This window comes from Phyllobates terribilis, unplaced genomic scaffold (genome assembly GCF_046119375.1).
Source record: "Phyllobates terribilis strain yellow unplaced genomic scaffold, ASM4611937v1 Scaffold_2__4_contigs__length_985480577, whole genome shotgun sequence".
In the NCBI taxonomy this organism is placed as follows: domain Eukaryota; kingdom Metazoa; phylum Chordata; class Amphibia; order Anura; family Dendrobatidae; genus Phyllobates; species Phyllobates terribilis.
In genome coordinates, this window is record NW_027362762.1 from 528,005,159 (window position 1) to 528,029,969 (window position 24,811).

At 44.7% G+C, this 24,811-nt stretch overlaps 1 protein-coding gene across 1 annotated transcript in view; it reads left to right on the plus strand.

Moving 5' to 3' along the window:
- The window catches only part of LAPTM5 (lysosomal protein transmembrane 5), a 144,095-nt gene that overhangs the window by 72,279 nt on the left and 47,005 nt on the right, over positions 1–24,811 (plus strand). Inside the window, exon 3 of the mRNA XM_073670614.1 lies at positions 23,552–23,628. Within this exon, the coding sequence (XP_073526715.1) occupies positions 23,552–23,628 (77 nt within the window). The remainder of the gene's footprint in view (positions 1–23,551; positions 23,629–24,811) is intronic.

Genomic DNA, 24,811 nt, shown 5'->3' on the forward strand with positions numbered 1-24,811 from the left:
AACTGTTCATGTAGGAATGCTCGGACCTGACACCCATAATGTGGTGGTGCACCATCTTGTTGGAAAAACTCAGGGAACGTGCCATCTTCAGTGCATAAAGAGGGCAACACATCATCATGTAGCAATTTCAGATATCCAGTGGCATTGAGGTTTCCATTGATGAAGAATGGCCCCACTATCTTTGTACCCCATATACCACACCATAGCATCAATTTTTGTGTTCCAACAGTCTTGGAGGGATCTATCCACTGTGGGTTAGTGTCAGACCAATAGCGGTGGTTTTGTTTGTTAACTTCACCATTCACAAAAAAAAGTTTGCCTCATCACTGAACATAATGTTCTGTGTAAACTGAGGATCCTGTTCCAATTTTTGTTTTGCCCATTCTGCAAATTCAGTGCGCCAATCTGGGTCATCCTCGTTGAGATGCTGCAGCAGCTGGATTTTGTAAGGGTGCATTTCTGAGTAGCTAATATCCGCCGAAGGGATGTTCGACTGATGCCATCTCCAGTGACATGTGGCGAGTGCTACGCTGTGGGCTCTTGCTGAATGAAACTAGGACAGCCACTGATATTTCTTCATTAGTGACAGTTTTCTTACATCCACATTTTGGCAAATCCAACACTGAACCTGTTTCACGAAATTTGGCAAGCAGTTTGCTAACTGTAGCATGGGAGATGGGTGGTCTCGTAGGGTGTCTTGCATTGAAATCTTCTGCAATGACCCGGGTACTGCATTCACCAAACATCAACACAATTTCTATCCTCTCCTCACATGTTAACCTCTGCGACATGTCAATGGCTGTAAATAAAGAGAAACTTGTAAATAACTCATGAAAGAATAAAGTTACGCTAAAACCAAGCACACCAGTGCTTTTTCTTATGAAATTCTAAACAAGTTTGATGTGTCACATGACCCTCTTCCCATTGAAAAAAAATAAAGTTGGATCCAAAATGGCCGACTTCAAAATGACCGCCATGGTCACCACCCATCTGGAAAAGTTTTCTCCCTCCCATATACTAATGTGCCACAAACAGGAAGTTAATATCACAAACCATTCCCATTTTATTTAGATGTATCCACATAAATGGCCCACCCTATATATATACAGTGGTGGCCAAAAGTATTAGCACCCCTGCAATTCTGTCAGATAATACTCAGTTTCTTCCTGAAAATGATTGCAATCACAAATTCTTTGGTATTATTATCTTCATTTAATTTGTCTTCAATGAAAAAACACAAAAAGAATTGTCCTAAAGCCAAATTGGATATAATTCCACACCAAACCTAAAAAAGGGGGTGGACAAAAGTATTGGCACTGTTTGAAAAATCATGTGATGATTTTCTAATTCGTGTAATTAACAGCACCTGTAACTTACCTGTGGCACCTAACAGGTGTTGGCAATAACTAAATCACACTTGCAGCCAGTTAACATGGATTAAAGTTGACTCAACCTCTGTCCTGTGTCCTTGTGTGTACCACATTGAGCATGGAGAAAAGAAAGAAGACCAAAGAATTGTCTGAGGACTTGAGAAACCAAATTGTGAGGAAGCATGAGCAATCTCAAGGCTACAAGTCCATCTCCAAAGACCTGAATGTTCCTTTGTCTTCCGTGCCCATGGCACTGTGGCTAACCTCCCTAGATGTGGACGGAAAAGAAAAATTGACGAGAGATTTCAACGCAAGATGGTGCGGATGGTGGATAAAGAACCTCGACTAACATCTAAACAAGTTCAAGCTGCCCTGCAGTCCGAGGGTACAACAGTGTCAACCCGTACTATCCGTCGGTGTCTGAATGAAAAGGGACTGTATGGTAGGGTACCCAGGAAGACCCCACTTCTTACCCCGAGACATAAAAAAGCCAGGCTGGAGTTGGCCAAAACTTACCTGAGAAAGCCTAAAACGTTTTGGAAGAATGTTCTCTGGTCAGATGAGACAAAAGTAGAGCTTTTTGGGAAAAAGCATCAACATAGAGTGTACAGGAAAAAAAAAGAGGCATTCAAAGAAAAGAAGACGGTCCCTACAGTCAAACATGGTGGAGGTTCCCTGATGTTTTGGGGTTGCTTTGCTGCCTCTGGCACTGGACTGCTTCACTGTGTGCATGGCATTATGGAGTCTGAAGACTACCAACAAATTTTGCAGCATAATGTAGGGCCCAGTGTGAGAAAGCTGGGTCTCCCTCAGAGGTCATGGGTTTTCCAGCAGGAAAATGACCCAAAACACACTTCCAAAAGCACTATAAAATGGTTTGAGAGAAAGCACTGGAGACTTCTAAGGTGGCCATCAATGAGTCCAGACCTGAATCCCATAGAACACCAGGGGAGAGATCTCAAAATGGCAGTTTGGAGAAGGCACCCTTCAAATATCAGGGACCTGGAGCAGTTTGCCAAAGAAGAATGGTCTACAATTCCAGCAGAGCATTGTAAGAAACTCATTGATGGTTACCGGAAGCGGTTGTTCGCAGTTATTTTGGCTAAAGGTTGTGCAACCAAGTATTAGGCTGAGGGTGCCAATACTTTTGTTTGGCCCATTTTTGGAGTTTTGTGTGAAATGATCAATGATTTGATTTTTGCTTCATTCTCTTTTGTGTTTTTCCTTGCAAGCAAATTAAATGAAGATAATAATACCAAAGAATTTGTGATTGCAATCATTTTCAGTAAGAAACTGAGTATTATCTGACAGAATTGCAGGGGTGCCAATACTTTTGGCCACCACTGTATATATATATATATATATATATATATATATATATATATATACACTGCTTAAAAAAATAAAGGGAATACTCAAATAACACATCATAGATCTGAATGAATGAAATATTCTCAATGAATATTTTGTTCTGTACAAAGTTGAATGTGCTGACAACAAAATCACACAAAAATCATCAATGGAAATCAAATTTATTAACCAATGGTGGCCTGGATTTGGAGTCACCCCCAAAATTAAAGTGGAAAAACACACTACAGGATGATCCAACTTTGATGTAATGTCCTTAAAACAAGTCAAAATGAGGCTCAGTATTGTGTGTGGCCTCCACGTGCCTGTGTGACCTCCCTACAACACCTGGGCATGCTCCTGATGAGGTTGAGGATGGTCTCCTGTGGGATCTCCTCCCAGACGTGGGCTAAAGCATCCACCAACTCCTGGACAGTCTGTGGTGCAACGTGACATTGGTGGATGGAGCGAGACATGATGTCTCAGATGTACTCAATCGGATTCAGGTCTGGGGAACAGGCGGGTCAGTCCATAGCTTCAATGCCTTCATCTTGCAGGAACTGCTGACACACTCCAGCCACATGAGGTCTGGCATTGTCCTGCATTAGGAGGAACCCAGGGCCAATTGCACCAGCATATGGTCTCACAAGGGGTCTGAGGATCTCACCTCGGTACGTAATGGCAGTCAGGCTACCTCTGGCGAGCACATGGAGGGCTGAGCGGCCCTCCAAAGAAATGCCACACCACACCATTACTGTCCCACTGCCAAACCGGTCATGCTGAAGGATGTTGCAGGCAGCAGATCACTCTCCACGGCGTCTCCAGACTAGAGATGAGCGTTGTTCGAGGTTATGTTCGATAACTGTTCGTGCACCAAAATCATAACTGGATTTTTTCTCAGTAATGATGAAAATTAATGTTAATACGCAGTTTGAGTGTACAGCGGGTTGGGGGGAGGGGCAGGGGATGGATCTCTGCAGGAACAATGAAGATCTCCATTTTTTTTTTCTCTTTCCCGCATTTACAGTGGGGAGGTGCAATCTGTCAGCCTATCAGCAGCGCACACACGGAGCGAAGTGCTTTTTTTCACACAAGCAAGGGCATGTGTCATTGGCAGTGTATGTCACATGTTCTTGCCCTATAAGACCAAGCCATTTTCCCCGTCGCCACCATTTTCTCACTGCTGCAGCTGCGTGTTAGACGGCACCGCTGTTGCTGTGTGCGCTATACCTTGTTAATTTCAAGCCAATTTTCGCACAAATCTACAGATAGCTTGGGAGTAGGGAATAGTTGTGATTGCAGTCCTTTTAAGGACTAGGTTACAGCATTTCCTACGACTTTTATCAGGCAGGTCTGTGCTCTTAAATAGATAGATTGTGGGAGTAAAGACTAATTGTAATTGGAGTCCTTTTCAGGACTATGTTACATCAGTTCCTATCAGTTTTTGCCAGGCAGGTCTGTGCCAGTGCTGTGCAAGTTTTTTTCACAGCATTTGGCTGAATCTAGCAAAGCTAATCCTTTTTGGCCTATTGCAGAGTGTGTTAGTCAGTGGAGTAGCCTATCTGTGTTGCAAGATATACCACCTGTGTATAGAATACCAATTTTTTTACTGCACCTAGTGAAGTAAAATCTTTTGGGCATAGCATCATTCTATTAGTCCATCTATACTGACCTCCATCAGGTTGCAAATTGAATATAATTTTTTTCTGCATCTAGCTCTGAAAAAATATTGGGCTTCTAGCTGTGTGTGGGACTTGTTGTATTAGTCCATCTATACTGACCTCCATCAGGTTGCAAACTGCATATATTTTTTTCTTCATCTACCTCTGAAAAAATATTGGGCTTCTAGCTGTGTGTGGGACTTGTTCTATTAATCCATCTATACAGACCTCCATCAGGTTGCAAACTGAATATATTTTTTTCTGCATCTACCTCTGAAAAATTATTGGGCTTCTAGCTGTGTGTGGGACTTGTTGTATTAGTCCATCTATACTGACCTCCATCAGGCTGCAAACTGAATATATTTTTTTCTGCATCTACCTCTGAAAAAATATTGGGCTTCTAGCTGTGTGTGGGACTTGTTGTATTAGTCCATCTATACAGACCTCCATCAGGTTGCAAACTGAATATATTTTTTTCTGCATCTACCTCTGAAAAAATATTGGGCTTCTAGCTGTGTGTGGGACTTGTTGTATTAGTCCATCTATACTGACCTCCATCAGGTTGCAAACTGAATATATTTTTTTCTGCATCTACCTCTGAAAAAATATTGGGCTTCTAGCTGTGTGTGGGACTTGTTCTATTAATCCATCTATACAGACCTCCATCAGGTTGCAAACTGAATATATTTTTTTCTGCATCTACCTCTGAAAAAATATTGGGCTTCTAGCTGTGTGTGGGACTTGTTCTATTAATCCATCTATTCAGACCTCCATCAGGTTGCAAACTGAATATATTTTTTTCTGCATCTACCTCTGAAAAAATATTGGGCTTCTAGCTGTGTGTGGGACTTGTTGTATTAGTCCATCTATACTGACCTCCATCAGGTTGCAAACTGAATATATTTTTTTCTGCATCTACCTCTGAAAAAATATTGGGCTTCTAGCTGTGTGTGGGACTTGTTGTATTAGTCCATCTATACAGACCTCCATCAGGTTGCAAACTGAATATATTTTTTTCTGCATCTACCTCTGAAAAAATATTGGGCTTCTAGCTGTGTGTGGGACTTGTTGTATTAGTCCATCTATACTGACCTCCATCAGGTTGCAAACTGAATATATTTTTTTCTGCATCTACCTCTGAAAAAATATTGGGCTTCTAGCTGTGTGTGGGACTTGTTCTATTAATCCATCTATTCAGACCTCCATCAGGTTGCAAACTGAATATATTTTTTTCTGCATCTACCTCTGAAAAAATATTGGGCTTCTAGCTGTGTGTGGGACTTGTTGTATTAGTCCATCTATACTGACCTCCATCAGGTTGCAAACTGAATATATTTTTTTCTGCATCTACCTCTGAAAAAATATTGGGCTTCTAGCTGTGTGTGGGACTTGTTGTATTAGTCCATCTATACAGACCTCCATCAGGTTGCAAACTGAATATATTTTTTTCTGCATCTACCTCTGAAAAAATATTAGGCTTCTAGCTGTGTGTGGGAGTTGTTGTATTAGTCCATCTATACTGACCTCCATCAGGTTGCAAACTGAATATATTTTTTTCTGCATCTACCTCTGAAAAAATATTGGGCTTCTAGCTGTGTGTGGGACTTGTTCTATTAATCCATCTATACAGACCTCCATCAAGTTGCAAACTGAATATATTTTTTTCTGCATCTACCTCTGAAAAAATATTGGGCTTCTAGCTGTGTGTGGGACTTGTTGTATTAGTCCATCTATACTGACCTCCATCAGGTTGCAAACTGAATATATTTTTTTCTGCATCTACCTCTGAAAAAATATTGGGCTTCTAGCTGTGTGTGGGACTTGTTCTATTAATCCATCTATACAGACCTCCATCAGGTTGCAAACTGAATATATTTTTTTCTGCATCTACCTCTGAAAAAATATTTGGCCTTCTAGCAGTGTGTGGGACTTTCTCTATTAGTCCATCTATACTGACCTCCATCGGGTTGCAAATTAAAAATAATTTTTATCTGCATCTAGCTCTGAAAAAATATTTGGCCTTCTAGCAGTGTGTGGGACTTTCTCTATTAGTCCATCTATACTGATCTCCATCAGGTTGCAAATTAAAAATAATTTTTATCTGCATCTTGCTCTGAAAAAATATTTGGCCTTCTAGCAGTGTGTGGGACTTTCTCTAATAGTCCATCTATACTGACCTCCATCAGGTTGCAAATTGAATATAATTTTTTTCTGCATCTAACCCAGCCAATAGTTTTGGCCTAATACCACAGTTTGGCCACTCAGCTCTGCTCGGTTCCCATCCATTGTTTTTTTCTGCAAACAACTCCAGAGTTGTTAATTAGTTAACCACCAAAATGAGTGGAAAAAGGCCTGCTGCTGGTGGAAAGGGGAATAGGCGTGTTGGGAAGGGGAAAAAAGGTTGTGTCCGTGGGGTAGGTGTTAAAGCAACAGTAACATCTGCAGAAGAAAGACCATCTTCCAGCCAAACTAAAATGTCTACTTCTTTTAGCGGACAATGTGATAAGATCCCTTTCTTACGGCCACGCCAATCGCTACAAATTCCAGATGAGGCACAAAAACAGCAGGTGCTTCAACGGATATCAAGTGCTCCTTTAAGTGGGCTCTCCTCCACATCAACTTCAACATCACAAATACTCCAGTCCTCAAAGGTGTCACCCCAATCGCACTTGCTTCCTCACAGCTCCCAAATCTCCAGCTGCCCGTCTGAGTATGAGGTAGAACAGATGGTTGAGTCTGCAGAGCTGTTTACTCATACTATAGCCTGGGAATCAGAGGTCGACTCCAGCGCTTCTGTGAATCCAGACGAGGAAATGATCTGCACTGATGCCCAGAATCTTTATGAGTCGGATCCAGGACCAGACGCAGAAGGTTCTGACCATAATGTAGACCCTCATTCCCAAACTGTAACTCCTGTTGGTGGAGACAATGAGGAAGACGATGATAAGACTCAAATACCTGATTGGAGCGACAACTTTAGTTTTTTGTCAGGGCAGGAACAGGTTGGCTCTGAGGACGACGGGTGTGATAACGCACAGGGTGATGATGATGAGGTTGGAGATCCCACTTACTGTCAACCCACAGTCAGCCAAGAGATGAGGTCAGCAGAGGAGGTGGAGGAAGATGCTAGTGACGACGAGGTCAGGTTGCGCCTTCCTGGACAGAGACGTAGTACTGGAAGCACGTCAACAACTGCATCCTCAAACACAACTCTGCCTCTCACCACAAGTCATGGTGGCTCTTCAGGTCGCATGGGTGCTAAGCCTTGCATAGCCTGGGCATTTTTTCAGATCGATAAAGATGACCCAACTCGTGTTATCTGTAACATTTGTCAGCAAAAGCTAAGTAGAGGCCAAAAAATACATAGTTTGAGTACTTCATGCATGAACCGGCACATGGACATGAAGCATAAGTTGCAGTGGGAAGCTCAGTGTGCTACAATGCGGCCTAGCCGGCCGGGCCAACCACCGTCTGCCATATCTTGTGCATCCGCGGCCTCTTCATCCTCTGTGACTGGGGGACAGCAGTCACACCTGTTTTGGGGCGCAGACCTGCCACCTCTTTACCCGCAACAGCCAGCGTGATTGGCAGGTCATCATTTTCTTTGGAGGTGGTAACACCAGCTGGTGTTGAGCGCTGTCCGACATCGATAGCACCACCTTTGGATCAAGGCAACCTAACATGTCCGCCTGCATCTTCCTCACAGACCGGCAGTTTGCCGGGGACACCCTTATCAACCCCGTCTAAGCACAATAGCCAGCCCTCGGTCCCTCAGATGTGGACAAGTAAAAGACCATTTCCTCCTAGCCATGAGAAAGCTAAGAGGTTGAATTTCACCATCTGCAAGCTCTTGGCTACAGAAATGCTGCCTTTCCGCCTGGTGGACACAGAGGATTTTCGAGACCTTATGTCCGTCGCAGTGCCCCAGTACCAGATGCCCAGTCGGCACTACTTCTCAAAGAAAGGTGTGCCTGCGCTCCACCAGCATGTCGCACACAACATCACCGCTTCTTTGAGAAACTCTGTGTGTGACAGGGTGCATTTCACCACAGACACTTGGACGAGTAGGCATGGACAGGGGCGTTACATGTCGCTGACTGGGCACTGGGTAACTATGGTGACAGCAGGACAAGGGGCTGCTGTCCAAGTCTTGCCGCCCCCACGAGTTGTGCGTCAATCCTCTTTATCTCAAAGTTCCTCCACTGCTTCTGCCTCCTCAACCTCCTCTCGGTCTTCCACCTGCACCCAAAGCCTGTCTGGTCATGCCACAAGCTTTATAACTGCGCAGAAGGGATCCTGCACACCTCCTTACTATGCTGGCAGTAGGGCTCAACGTCATCAGGCGGTTTTTACATTGAAATGTCTGGGAAATGTGAGTCACACAGCTGAGGAGTTGTGGTCAGCTCTAGAGAACCAATTTCATGAATGGTTGTCTCCACTGGACCTGAAACCAGGGAAGGCCGTGTGCGACAATGCTGCCTGCAAACCTGGGTGCGGCCCTTCGCCGGGGCAATGTCACACACGTGCCTTGTATGGCTCACGTGTTGAACCTGGTTGTCCAGCAATTTTTAGCCCACTATCCCAGACTAGATGGCCTTCTGTAGAGGGCACGGTTGCTGTGTGCTCACTTCCGCCGTTCGCATCCCGCAGCTCAGCGACTTACATCTCTACAGAAGTCGTTGGGCCTGCCACTTCACCGGCTAAAATGCGATGTGCCTACCCGGTGGAATTCAACTCTGCACATGTTGCAGCGACTGTGGCAGCACCGACAAGCCCTGGTGCAATACGTTCTGACGTATAGCCTGGGCCAACGAGATCCAGAGGTGGGGCAAATCACGCTGGAGGAGTGGACTCAGATCAGGGACCTATGCACCCTTCTGCACAGTTTTGAAATGGCGACGAAGATGTTTAGTGCTGACGATGCCATTATCAGCATGACTATTCCGGTGATTTACATGCTGGAGCACATGTTAAACAGAATTCGGAGTCAGGTGGTGGCACAAGAGGAGGTGGAGGAAGTAGAGGAGGAGGAGTTGTATGCGGAAGGGCTAACATCTGCAAGGTCCAGACGGTCGGCAGCACCAAGGCGGCAGGCATGTGAGGGTGGGGGAGATGGTTTTACCAGGGCGCATGGTAGCAGCCAAACTAGTGAGGAAGGTGCAGGAGCCCAGGAAGAAGTGGAGGACGAACTGATGGAAGACTCATCAGATGAGGGAGACCTTGATCACATTTCTGTTGTGCGAGGTTGGGGGGAGAGGACAGAGGAAGGAAGCATGATTGTTACCTCGCCACCAACACAACAGGGACTTGGTGCTCCTGGATGCGCAACACACATGAGTGCCTTCTTGCTGCACTACCTGCAACATGACCCTCGAATTGTGAGAATTAGAAATAATCCTGACTACTGGGTTGCCACACTGTTAGATCCCCGGTACAAAAGTAAATTTGCAGAAATTATTCCTGCCAAAGAAAGGGATGCACGCATGTAGGAGTATCAGCAGAGACTGTTGCAGAATCTTACATGTGCTTTTCCACAAAATACCAGTGGTGCACGTAGTGAATCTCACAGTTCCAACTTGCCAACCGTGGGACCGTCAAGTGTTCAGCACTCAAACCGTAACAGAACCACAGTATCTGCTGGTAACATCAATTTTGCAGAATCATTTCACCACTTTTTTAGCCCATCCTTTGCAAGGCCACAGGAGACAAGAAGTCTGACACATAGTCAACGCCTAGAGACGATGGTACAGGAGTATCTCCAAGTAAACATTGAAGCCATGACTGTGTCACTGGACCCTTGCTCTTTTTGGGCTTCCAATCTGGATAAATGGCCGGAGCTCGCCACTTACGCCTTGGAGATCTTGTCATGCCCCGCAGCCAGTGTTCTGTCTGAACGTGTGTTCAGCGCTGCTGGTGGTGTGCTGACAGATAAGCGCACGCGGCTCTCCACTGATAATGTAGACAGACTCACGTTCATAAAGATGAACAAATCATGGATCCGAAACGACTTTTCTACCCCTGTGTCATCCTGGGGAGAGTAAAAGCTTGATGATTGGTTAAAATCACCCTACCAACCGTTTTAAGCTTTCAAATTACTAATCATGTTTATCTGTATCTTGGCTGGAAAATAATTTGGGCTTTGTAGCAGTGTGCAGCACTGATCCTATTAGGCCATCTATACTAAAGCTTCACCAGATTTAAAATTAATAATAATTTTTAGCTGCATCTAGCCCGGAAAATAATTTTGGGGCTCCGAGATGCGCAAGACACATAAGTGCCTTCTTGCTGCACTACCTGCAGCATGACCCTCATATTGTCAGAATTCGAAGTAATCATGACTAGTGGGTTGCCACACTCTTAGATCCCCCAAACTTTTCGATCAACCTTTTCATTTTAATAAAGACCAAAAAAATGGTCATTTTTGAAATTATAAGCATTAGCAGGTTGTTAGAAACTGAAATCAAACAGTTTTCAACTCAAAACTTTATTCTAGGTGATGTTACATTTTCACATAGGACCCCTTGTTCGAAAGGAGCTTCTGAACTCTCTCGTCCATTGAATTTGTCAGGTTTTGGATGGTTTCTGCTTCAATTGTTTTGCATGAGGACAGAATACCCTCCCTGAGCTGTTGCTTAGATGTGAACTGCCTCCCGCCATCATAGACACTCCTTTTAATGATGCTCCAAAGGTTCTGAATGGGGTAGAGGTCAGGGGAGCATGGGGGTCACACCATAAGTTTGTCCCCTTTTATGCCCATATCAGCCAGAGATGCAGATGTTTTATGTGCAGCATGAGATGGTGCATTATCATGCAGAAAAATGATCTTGCTGTGAAATACACGGTTCTTCTTCTTGAACCATGGCAGGAAGTGCTGTTTGAGAAAATCCACATACATTATGGAGTTCATCTTTAGCGCCTTCAGGGATCCTAAAGGGGCCGACAATCTCTCTCCCCATGATTCCAGCCCAAAACATTACTCCACCTCCTCCTTGTTGGCGCTGTAGCCGTGTTTGCGTGGGGTGTCCATCAACCAGCCATCCTCCACTCCATCCATCTGGACCATCGAGCGCTGCACGGCACTCATCCGTGAACAAAACAGTTTTGAAATCAGTCTTCATGTAATGTTTGGCCCACTGGAGCCGTTTCTGCTTGTGTGAAGTGGATAGAGGAGGTCGACAGGATGGCGTATGCACAGCTGCAAACCTCTGAAGGACCCTGCATCTTGTTGTTCGGGGAACGTTGGAGGCACAAGCAGCTTCAAAAACTTGTCTGCTGCTATGACAAGGCTTTTTTGCCGCTGCTCTTTCAACCTGACGTAATTGCCTGTAGGAAAGAGTCCTCAATTTGCCCTTATCAGCACGCACACGTGTGTACTGTGAATCAGCTACATACTTCTTGATTGCCAAGACACTTCATCCTGATCATCGCACAATGTTGATTGTAGTCATGCCTTGACCTAAACACTCCACAATTTGTTGCTTCTCAGCAGCCGACACATCCTTTTTCTTTCCCATTTTGGCAGAAAATGTAGGCTGCTTAATAATGTGAGACAGCCTTCTTAAGTAGTCTTGCCTTTCATTGGACACACCTGCCAAACTAATTAGCACAGGTGTCTGCAATTGCTTACAGTGATATAAAGAGTCCTGACACACATCACCATCAATGAGTTTAACTGACAAACAAACAAATTCTTCCCTTATCACTCCTAAACATGTTTTGCATAATAATTTGGAACACAGTGTACATGTGCTTTTCCACAAAACACCAGTGGTTCACGTAGTGAATCTTACAGTTCTAACTTGCCAACCGTGGTCTGTATGGAGTTGTTCAATAAAGGGCCCAAAATTAAGATAACATAGATGGGAGAGGTCTCTATGAATAGGAATTCCTAAGTATTTGATACCCTGTGAGGGCCAGGCAAAGGGAAAGTTGGACTGGATGGAATCCTATATGGATTTGGGGAGGGAGACATCGAGGGCCTCAGACTTCGCTGCATTGATTTTAAAATTTGACCATGTAACAAAGTGATCTATTTCAGCCATAACAGCATGGATGGATATATGTGATTGAGTGATATATACTAGGACATCATCAGCAAATAGAGAGCACTTGTACTCGGTGCCTCCCACCTCAATCCACCTAATATTGGGGTTATGGCGAATTGATGAGAGCAGGTGCTCCGTCACTAGGATGTATAAGAGAGGGGACAGAGAACATCCCTGCCTTGTCCCATTGGTGATTGTGAAAGGTGATGAAAATGTTCTGACGCGCCCCCTGGGCCTTGGGACACCCGGAGCCGGACCCTTTTTGGTGGATGCTGGTGGTTGTAGTCTCCGTGGCGGCAACCCGGTTCCGTGGCTCAGGGCGGTCAAACCAGTGGCGGAACTATTTATGTGGTTTTGATGTTTAAATGTCCGACTACGCCACCCGTGGATTGCGGTCAGAGTGAACCGCCGCTCCAGGGCAGACCGCTGAGGCTGGTGTTGTGGGTGCAGCAGAGCGTAGCATAACTCCCCACGGGAGGAGTATAGCCTCAGGGCAGTGTATGCGGAGGATGGGGGTGATGGTGCAGGGCAGCAGCAGTAATGACACGGAGTCAGTGATGCAGTCCAGGGCCTTTACTCACAGTTCTTATTATCCAGACCACGTCTGCAGGTAACGGCTGCCCACGTCGTACTGTGCTCACCAGGTGAGGGGCTCAGACAACTCCCAGATAACTTTGGAGTGCTTCACAGGACCCCCTTTGTGTGTCCTTTGTCTGGCCTTTCTTACCAACCCTTCTGTCCGGCTGCCTCGGGCCTCCTCTTGGTAAACTTGGCGCCAGTTTCTCTGACCCTATGTGGTGCCTTCCTAGCGGGTGTAGCGAGGGGCTGCGCCACATAAAATGTCACAGTCTCCTGTTTCTAGCTGAGGGTCGTTTCCTGCCTCCACTAGTTTCGGGGACCGGTCTCCCCCTTTGGCCTGACCCCTCCACGCAGGTGGATTCGGGCGTGCGGTGGCGACTCGCCCGTCCGCACCCCTGAGATCCCTTCGTTCCTCGTTCCTGGAGCCTTCTCCGCTCCTCTTCCTTCCTTCTCCCTCTTCCAGGCCTGGGCCTCTGTTACTAGGCCCGCCTCCGGAGCAGAACTCATGCAGAGCCCCTGCTCCCTGCCACTTCTGCTCAGACTTCTCTGCACTGAACTAAGATGGTGCCCACCTTTTATACTCCCTTCTCAATGCACCCAGGAACTGCTTCCTCCCTGCTCCTGCACTACAGGGTTCCCCTTCCTCAGTGTTCCCTCCCCCCACTCCAGCCAGGGACAGGGACTGTCGTGCCCATCTCAGGGGCATATTGGTCGCCCTGTCCCACGGCAATGTGGTGTAATGCATGCAGGTGTCGGGTCCTGATCCACACTACATCCTTACCTGAGAGTGAGATATCACACCTCTGGGTGAGGTGCAATACCTCTGTAGCAACCGAGCCCTCAGGGTGCTACAGTTCCATTTATCTTCAGCCTAGGTGACGTATTGCGATACAGGGCCGTGATTTTGGCTATAAAAGGGTCCCCTAGACCCCTACCCCAAGCTTTTTAAGAGAATCATATATGGCGTGCCAGGAGACTCTATGGAATGCTTTCTCAGCATCCAACGAGAGTATCTAATTACAAATTTTTAACTGCATCTAGCCCAGGAAATACTTTGTGCCTAGTAGCAGGGTCTGCTAGTCAGCGGATTATCCCGGCTGTTAAGCAAGCAACACCACCTGTAGTTTGGACACTTCATTTTTTCAAAGGAAATGCTTCGGGACCACGGGATACTCAGTGAAGAGCATCAGGAGGCACCCCAAGGCATAGGGGCTGGGACTGGCAGTAGGATGCCTTGCGGTGGACAGCCGAGCTCGATCCTTATAAAAGCTTTTTAACTGCAGCAGCTTTAGTGGATGCTACTGGAGCTGGAATTACGCAGCTGCTGGCATGAGACTTGCCCTCCAATAGATCCTTGTAAATGGATTTAAAGTGTATTTATTCAAATTAGAGAGACAATTTAAATTAAAAAGCTTAGAGCTGCCTCCACCACAGGGGGGCTCGCTCGACCCACCAGCGGACAGGCACCAGTATTGGGAGAGGGGGGCTGGCCGTCAGGGTTCACCGCGGCTCTGGCACAAACCCGGCGACACGGAGGTGGCACGGGCAGGAGCGGACTGAACGTGTCGGCTTCTCACTTTTTGGATTTTAGAAGGGCATGACATGCCTATATCTGTGTCTCCCCCTCCTTTTACTCCTCCACCTCTTTTCTTTTCGCATGACTATATGTACTTGTCACTTTTCCATGTGTTAGTTGTGTCTTCTGAGCAGTTTGTCAGCTTTTGGACACCTTTGAAGGTGTTTTCTATGTGTTTCTATGTGTTTTTGTTTGCCTGCCATTGGTTTTAACGGTGTTCGAAGGTGTTCGACGAACAGTTCGACGAACAGTTCGGCGAACACACGGGTGTTCGACGAACCGAACTCGAACATTACGGGGGTGGCTCAACACTACTCCAGACTCTGTCACGTCTGTCACATGTGCTCAGTGTGAACCTGCTTTCATCTGTGAAGAGCACAGGGCGCCAGTGGTGACTTTGCCAATCCTGGTGTTCTGTGGCAAATGCGAAGCATCCTGCACGGTGTTGGGCTGTGAGCATAACCCCCATCTGTGGATGTCGGGCCCTCATACCACCCTCATGCAGTCGGTTTCTAACCATTTGTGCAGACACATGCTCATTTGTGGCCTGCTGGAGGTCATTTTGCAGGGCTCTGGCAGTGCTCCTCCTGTTCCTCCTTGCACAAAGGCAGAGGTAGCGGTCCTGTTGCTGGATATTTGCCCTCCTACGGCCCCCTCCACATCTCCTGGTGTACTGGCCTGTCTCCTGGTAGCGCCTCCAGCCTCTGGACAGTACGCTGACAGAAACAGCAAACCTTCTTGCCACAGCTCGCATTGATGTGCCATCCTGGATGAGCTGCACTACCTGAGCAACTTCTGTGGGTTGTAGAGTCCGTCTCATGCTACCACGAGTGTGAAAGCACAACCAACATTCAAAAGTGACCAAAACATCAGCCAGAAAGCATTAGTAATGAGATGTGGTCTGTGGTCCCCACCTGCAGAACCACTCCTTTATTGAGGGTGTCTTGATAATTGCCAATAATTTCCATCTATTGTCTATTCCATTTGCACAACAGCATGTGAAATTGATTGTCAATCAGTGTTGCTTCCTAAGTGGACAGTTTGATTTCACAGAAGTTTGATTTACTTGGAGTTATATTCTGCTGTTTAAGTGTTCCCTTTATTTTTTTGAGCAGTGTATATACAGTACAGACCAAAAGTTTGGACACACATTCTCATTTAAAGATTTTTCTGTATTTTCATGACTATGAAAATTGTACATTCACACTGAAGGCATCAAAACTATGAATTAACACATGTGGAATTATATACTTAACAAAAAAGTGTGAAACAACTTAAAATATGTCTTATATTCTAGGTTCTTCAAAGTAGCCACCTTCTGCTTTGATGACTGCTTTGCACACTCTTGGCATTCTCTTGATGAGCTTCAAGAGGTAGTCACCGGAAATGGTCTTCCAACAATCTTGAAGGACTTCCCAGAGATGCTTATCACTTGTTGGCCCTTTTGCCTTCACTCAGCGGTCCAGCTCACCCCAAACCATCTCGATTGGGTTCAGGTCTGGTGACTGTGGAGGCCAAGTCATCTGGCGTAGCACCCCATCACTCTCCTTCTTGGTCAAATAGCCCTTACACAGCCTGGATGTGTGTTTGGGGTCATTGTCCTGTTGAAAAATAAATGATGGTCCAACTAAACGCAAACCGGATGGAATAGCATGCCGCTGCAAGATGCTGTGGTAGCCATGCTGGTTCAGTATGCCTTCAATTTTGAATAAATCCCCAACAGTTTGACCAGCAAAGCACCCTCACACCATCACATCTCCTCCTCCATGCTTCACGGTGGGAACCAGGCATGTAGAGTCCATCCGTTCACCTTTTCTGCGTCGCACAAAGACACGGTGGTTGGAACCAAAGATCTCAAATTTGGACTCATCAGACCAAAGCACAGATTTCCACTGGTCTAATATCCATTCCTTGTGTTCTTTATCCCAAACAAGTCTCTTCTGCTTGTTGCCTGTCCTTAGCAGTGGTTTCCTAGCAGCTATTTTACCATGAAAGCCTGCTGCACAAAGTCTCCTCTTAACAGTTGTTGTAGAGATGTGTCTGCTGCTAGAACTCTGTGTGGCATTGACCTGGTCTCTAATCTGAGCTGCTGTTAACCTGCGATTTCTGAGGATGGTGACTCGGATAAACTTATCCTCAGAAGCAGAGGTGACGCTTGGTCTTCTTTTCCTGGGACGGTCCTCATGTGAGCCAGTTTCTTTGTAGCGCTTGATGGTTTTTGCAACTTCTCTTGGGGACACTTTCAAAGTTTTCCCAATTTTTCACACTGACTGACCTTCATTTCTTAAAGTAATGATGGCCACTCGTTTTTCTTTACTTAGCTGCTTTTTTCTTGCCATAATTCAAATTCTAACAGTCTATTCAGTAGGACTATCAGCTGTGTATCCACCTGACTTCTGCACAACACAACTGATGGTCCCAACCCCATTTATAAGGCAAGAAATCCCACTTATTAAACCTGACAGGGCACACCTGTGAAGTGAAAACCATTTCCGGTGACTACCTCTTGAAGCTCATCAAGAGAATGTCAAGAGTGTGCAAAGCAGTCATCAAAGCAAAAGGTGGCTACTTTGAAGAACCTAGAATATAAGACATATTTTCAGTTGTTTCACACTTTTTTGTTAAGTATATAATTCCACATGTGTTAATTCATAGTTTTGATGCCTTCAGTGTGAATGTACAATTTTCATAGTCATGAAAATACAGAAAAATCTTTAAATGAGGTGTGTCCAAACTTTTGGTCTGTACTGTATGTGGCTCCCCTGAGGGTTCAGTCGCCACAGGGGTACTGCACCTCAGATAGAGGAGTGGTATCTCCTCTTCCAGGTAAGGATGGAGCATCACTCAGGACCCCACTTCACCACTCAACACTACACCACTCCTGTCCTGTAGGGGATCTAAATGCACCAGGGTGCAGCCCCGGCCCGGTATAGAGGAGATGAGGGGAACCAGAGATAGGGGGAACCAAGTAGTGGGTGAGGGTAGAGGAAACACTTACCGGAAACACATACAGAATCATATATAATTCACAGCCATCTTAAGTTCAAGGTCTTTAATTGTGGTCTTCTGTCAGGGTCCAGCAAGAGTCTGCAGCTGGCTGAAGATTCACAGTCCTCATTCTCTGGCCTTGAGACAAGGAGCGGGTCAGAGTTAACCAATGTCTCTACTCGGTCAGGGTCCTGTCCTAAGAAGGCCTTGGAGGGGAGCAGAGGAGATAGGCTCCACAGGCAAAAGGATCCCAGGGGGATACAGATGGAGCGGAGTCGCCACCCGTATTCTTCACTCTGGCCTAGCCAGAGGGATTCCTGCTGCAAGAGGGGTAACCGGCCCCCGATATCTGACTTTGTCACTTCATGTCTCAGTCAGAAAAGCCCGGAGGCTTAGTGGATCCCAGGGGGATACGGACGGAGCGGATTCGCCACCTGTATCTCTCAACCTGCGTTTATCCAGTGGGACCCGGCCTTACACTACGTTCATACCACACACAGTCAGGAAAAGACTAAGTGGGAGAACTTACAAAGGAGAGGAACACACTAACGAAGTCTTGACAGGTGATCCTGATCTACTTGGGGAGCGCTGAACCCCCTCCTGGTGGCCGCAGTACGCCGTGTGTAGCAGAGAGAAGCTTTGCGGCTGAAAGTTCATCTAAAGTGAGTAAAGACCCGGATGACTTCATTCACCACCTCCGCTTGTTTATTCCTACGCCGCACTGCACCCACCATTCCTCCACACAACTCATAAATCACTGCCCTGAGGCCTACTCCTCCTGTGGGGGTAGTACCAACGGAGCTGCCAGAATATCAGCCTCAGAGGACTGTTGCAGCGCTGGTGACCTTCACCAGAAACCACAGGTGGCGTAGTCGAACAACCACTCATACAAAACCCATTTTTTCAGGTAACAGCCCTGGGCACTGAACGGGCCAAGGCCACGACTGCATCCCCGCGACATCTGCAAGGCCCGGCTCCGAGTACCCCACCGCTCAGGGAGGGCGAGTCATATAAATATATATATATATATACGAGGGGCGTTCGTTAAAGATTTCCCCTGACCCACTTCTATTTATCAATAATGATGGACCCAGTGGAATACACAGCAGTCATCAAGTTCCTTTACTTGAAAAGACGCACACCAAAGGAGACATTAGATGAGATAAAAGAGGTGTATGGTGATGATTCCCCATCATATGATGTAGTCAAGAACTGGCATTGTCAATTGAAATGTGGTCGGACTTCAGTGCACACAGCTCCAATTCCAGGGTAACCCCACTCTGCTATTGATGAACACACCATCCAGAAAGTGGAGGTCGCCATTTTGGAAAATCACTGCGTAACCATTCACCACCTAGCCCAAAATGTCAAGATTAGTGTGAGGTCCATGGAAAAAAACATCCAAGACGATCTTCACATGCATAAGGTATCCGCTCACTGGTTTCCCGCCTGCTCACATGCGAAGATGGTCTTGGATGATTTTTTCCACGGACCCCACACTAATCTTGACATTTTGGGCTAGGTGGCAAATGGTTAAGCAGCGATTTTCCAAATGAAAGCATGATGACTCACCGGCAAGGTCATGCTCACAGTATTTTGGGACTAGCACGGAGTAGTATTGATGGATTTCCTAGCAAAGGGTACCATGATCTTTGAGGCATACTATGCTTCACTACTGCAGAAATAGCAGGAGGCCATCAAAACCAAGAGACATGGCATGCTCACCAAAGACGTGACATGCTCACATGTTGCCCAAATGGAAGCATGCTCCCGTGGCTTTGAAATTCTACTGCATCCGCCTTATTCACCCGACCTCACACCATCGGACTTCCACCTCTTTCCAAAAATGAAGTTATTTTTGAAGGGCAAGCATTTTCCAGATGATGAGACTCAGATTTCCGAAATCACAACGTGGCTTTTGGCGCAACCTGTTGACTTCTACAAGCGAGGTGTTTACAGTGATGGGAGAAGTTTGTGTCCCTAGGTTGCACCTATGTAGAGAAGGACTAATAACTGTGCCAAGTTTCATTGCTCTCAGTCCACAGGAAGTGGTTCAGGGGAAATCTTTAATGAACACCCCTTGTATGAGATAAATATCTAGGATAGATAGATAGGTTTTGTTAAGGAACTGAAATGTTGCCGCATGGGCCAAATAAGGAGTCTTTCACTTTTTCACATCTTTAGGAGTACTGTTGGTTTTTCTAGAGAGATAGATAGATATTAGATAGGTAGATAGATAGATAGATAGATAGATAGATGGATAGATAGATAGATAGATAGATATGAAACAGATAGATAGATACATATTAGATAGCTAGATAGATAAAGATTAGATATAGATAGATAGATAGATAGATAGTCATGAATTGTAGATTTTTATACATTTTATGGAGTCAATTTGCCTTCGACTCATAAAAATAGTCATTATATAAGATCAATCTTTCTGCTTATGCAAGCATTTTTTCAAGTTACAATGTCTGAAATTCCACTTTTCATCTTGCCCATTATGAATAGATGTAGCTACAAAATACACATTTTATTTGGATGGCAATTTAAAGCAATTTCAATAAACTTAATTGAAAAACAATTACGGAATGAATATGACTAAATAAACAAAATCAAGACTAATTTTTTCTGACATAAAACAAAAATGTATTTATCATTTCCCCACATTGAATCCCTTTTATAAATCAATAGCACATATCTTTATTGTCTAAAATCAATGAAAACTTGTCATATGTGGAGAATACTTTCCACTCCAGACACAATCATTCTTGCCAGATTATCATTATTGTAATAACTGTTTACAGCGATAATTATGTAACATGCATAGACAGTTGGTGTTACAATTACCACATCCCTATTAAAGACAAACAATAAAACAGCACATAATAAATAGCGCATATGCAGGCCAAGAAGTGGGGAATTGCAGGCTTTTACCCAAACTCGTGAATTCAATCATTGAGTGATTATACTTTTCATACAAAATGTTCTATACTGCATTAAAACAAAAAAAAACAGTAAAAATAGAGATAAAAACAATGTGAGAAGAGAATCTGGCTTATTACACAATCTGTAAATTCTTAAGCCTCATACTCCATAATGCACAATTACTCACTATATATCAAAAAGTCATAGTAGTTATAGCAATCAAGGTCAGCAAAGATCTATTTGTAATCTACTTAGGCAGCTCCAGATTTAATATATTAAATGTGATATAACCTCTTAATTAGCGAGGTTGGTGGTGAGAATGTACCTTTTGTATGGGAAGGCACTGTGTCTGGCAAGGCTATTTACTTGGTGAAGGAAAGCCTACATGTCTCTGTCTTTTGATTGAGATATTGATCAATAGAGAATGATCATTTTAAAGTGTGCGATTCATTAAATGTTGTATTAAGTTCCTCTGGCCATTTATTAATAATAAAAGGTTTTCAGGAGTTATTGTTTAATAATTTATAAATTGAAGAAATGGATTTCAACAAAAAAGGATGCCACTTTAACTTAGTCTGTTCAGGGATCAAAGAAATATACTACAAACTCATCAGTAGGTAGAGATGAGCAAATCAGGCAAAATTCTAATTTGCCTGTTCTCATGGATTTTCCTCAGGAATTCAATTAGTGGAAAAGTTATTTTCCAACAAATCCCAGAGCATAATAAATGTAAGATGTAATACCATAAATAAATCCTTATACTCACTTCACTGTTCACTTTTCCACCACCTGCTCACTGCCATCTTTTTGGTCCTTGCTGCATCTTTTGACTGATGTCACCTGTGCTGAAGTCCCTAGCTTCTGCTTTGAGGAGACCCCAGATAGTTGTGCACATGTGTGTGCAAGGTCACAGAGTACGCTATATTGTCATGATGCTGTGACTTTTCACACGCTTGCCCAGAATTCCCCCCATTTCTAGAGCTGCACAACCCAGCTCTGCCAGCTGCATTCACATCAATAGCGGGCAGATGTTCAGTTCCCCGGCCATAGCCACTATTCCATTGATGGAGCTGGGTTGTGCAGCTCCGCAACTGAGCAATTCTGGCTGCCGCTGGCATTGGGAACGGGTAATCAGCGGGGATGCCGACTGTCGCATCCCAACCGATCAGACATTGATGACCTCTCCTAAGGGTAGGCCATCAATGTTAAAGTCCCAGACAACCTCTTTAAATAAAGAATGATTATACACACATAGACAGAGAGAAGGTTGATGGCCACAGCTTTTTTTGGACAGTCCAGATTCCCTTATTTCAATTATTGCAGTATTTTCTGTTTTTACAGTTCAACTGTTACAAGAGTTTAAATGAGAAAGACAGTAAGGCAGTAAAGACAGTGGGAAAAGTAAAGAAGACCATAATTGAAGAGCTGTAATTGGGGAATGAATTGGCATGTGTGGCGCCCCTGAGCGTTCTGTCGCCACAGAGGTGTTGCATTTCAGCCAGAGATGTGGCATCTCACTCTCAGGTAAGGAAGGAGTACAGCTCAGGACCCTAACACCTGCATCCAATACACACCACTCCAGTCCAGCAGGAGGGGCAAGATGCCTCTGCTTCTTGCTGAGCCCCTTTCCTGGCTGGAGTGGGGGAACCTAGCTGGAAGGTGAACCACATAGTGGGTGTGGGTGGAGGAAGTAGTTAAGGGGAGCACATAGAGGGAGATATAAGTAGAGAAGCCATCTTAGAAAGACAGTGAGTTGAGTAGTAAGGAGGAAAGTGATAGGAGCAGAGGCTCTGCAGGAGCTCTGCTCCAGAGACGGGCCTAGACAGTGAGACCCAAGTTGGAGAGAAAGAAGAGAAGAGAGGAGAGGGAGCAGAGAGGCTCCAGGAACCAGAAGAAAGGACCCTAGGGGTACGGGCCGTGCAGAAGTCCACCCGTACGCCCGCATCTGCCGGGAGGTGGAGGGGTCAGGCTGCATAAAGGGAACTGGGTCCCTCAGCTAGCGGAAGACTGTACGTCTTAACTAGAAACCGGAGGCTGCAGTATTTCATGTCCTGTAGCCAACATTCCATACCAGTCTCCCCAGGAAGGTAGCTATATAGGACCCAGGGGACGGAACAGACGTCGCCCGCCAAGGCCCGCCGGTACTGGACTGGGACACTTGGTATGAGGTTCAGGGAGACAGCCAGAGAGAAGACACAGAAGGGGGTCCTGCTATGTACTCCGGAGTTACCTGGGGGTGGACTGAGCCCCTCACTGAGTAAACGCGGCACGGCACGGGAAGTTACTTTGACGTCTGTAACTTGGTCTGCAATAACCGTGAGTAAAGACCCTGAGGACTGCACTTCCTTGTCTCTGTGTTTCTTGCTGCGCCATCAACCCCTGTACTACAACGCCCAGCAGAACCAACATCATCTACACTGCCCTGGAGCTAACTCTTCCTGTGGAGAGCCACACCATCCCTGCTGCAGTAACATCAGCTTCAGAGGACTGCTCCGCAGCGGCTGCTCCCTTTGGCCGCATTCCACAGGTGGCGTCACAAACTTTAATATAAACTATAAAAATCCCTTGTAAATATAACCCCTTTTATTGACCGCCCTTGGTCACGGACCAGGTCACCGCCACTGTGACATTCCCCAGCATCCACCAGCCCGGCAACGGGCACCCCACGGCCCAGGGGGCGCGTCACATGCATATAATAATTACTGGAACGCGCATTACAAACAATAATTCTTCCATTAATCCTTTACATGTTTAATGCTAACAACTATACTTACTGCAAATTCTATGGAAATGACTGATTTTACTAAATCTATAATATTATGATTAAAAGTAAATAAGGAGCAAATACAAGAACAAAGCAAAGTCTGTTTAACCACATTCACTCACTCATTTCCTATTACATTTTATTAAATTATTATTCAATTTCTTTAGATTTTTAATTAACTTCATCTTACTAACACAATTATGTTGATGATTATAATTATGAAAAATGAACTAGTTATTTCTAATGCTATGTTAGTAGAATGAAATATAACATTTTATTCTATTTTTCAGCAGATGCAGTTTCAAGTTACCTCCTTCTTGTAGCCCTGTTTCTGATCAGCCTCTCATTACTGACCGGTGTGATAATTGTAAGTGACATGCTTAGCTTGGGCCATGTTTATGCATATATAATACTATAATATAGAAATGGAAAGGAAGTCAGCACATAGACAAGTGCATTGCCTTCCACTGGGAATTTTTTTGAGGTGTCATCATTGGTGATGTCACCAATCGAACATATTCAGAAAATATGTGACAAGGTGAATTAAAGACATTTTAGAATATGGTTCAAACATTAAAAAAGTTTTTTGAGCTTTTGAAAAATACAATGGCACCATTTGTTTTTACAAACCTCAGTATGTGCAAGAGTATTGGAAATATACAGTACAAATCTATCATGAAGTTTTTCTTTTCATTTTCATTGTTCTTGTTGTTGCTAACAAAGCTGAATGGTGGTCTGATTCTAATCTGTTAAAACTACATTTCGCAACAGCAGACTGCTTCCTCTAAGTCCTGCAGCTCCCTCAGCTGTCCTGTGTGCTTTCTTATAGAGATAGATTTCTCAACATGGACAATTTTCATTTATATGGATGAGGTGATCATTGATAGTTTTGAATGTAGTGACCTACTATTTGACCAATACTCATTTCTATTAACAAACTCCACATTTATACTTCATGGGGGTCTTCAAAGCATGATCATGCTCTCCCCTGCATGTATAGCACAGCTGAGGATTATAAGCTATAGAAAGAATGTAGTTCACTAGCACAAAGGTAAAGAAAGGGTAAATAATATATTAAAAACATGATTAAAATGAGGACGGGATATTTAAAAGCATAGCCATAGTGGACAAAATCAACACGGCAGAGACAGAAAATGGAAAGTATAACAATATTGTAAAAAATTAATCAGGCTGCAATATAAAGGAATGGGAAATAAATGCAAACATTATCAGGTAGAATGCATGTAGCATATAGACAAAGTAAACTGCAATGCATGAAATGCATAAGGTGCATGTGCTTCTGCATGAGAATTTGATAAGCAATGAATTTCACTTGAATTTATTCGCTCATCTCCACATCTATTAGTTTAAATAATTCTAGTGACTGCTCATCAGACTAGCTTACATCGACTACTCAGCTACAGACAAAACTTTAACGCTGCGTGCTTATGCAGCGTCAAACCCGCAGCGGCCAGATATTACAGCATAGTGGATGGATTTTTAGAAATCCCATGTCCACTATGAGTCTCCGTGCTCCTGCGGACACGGAC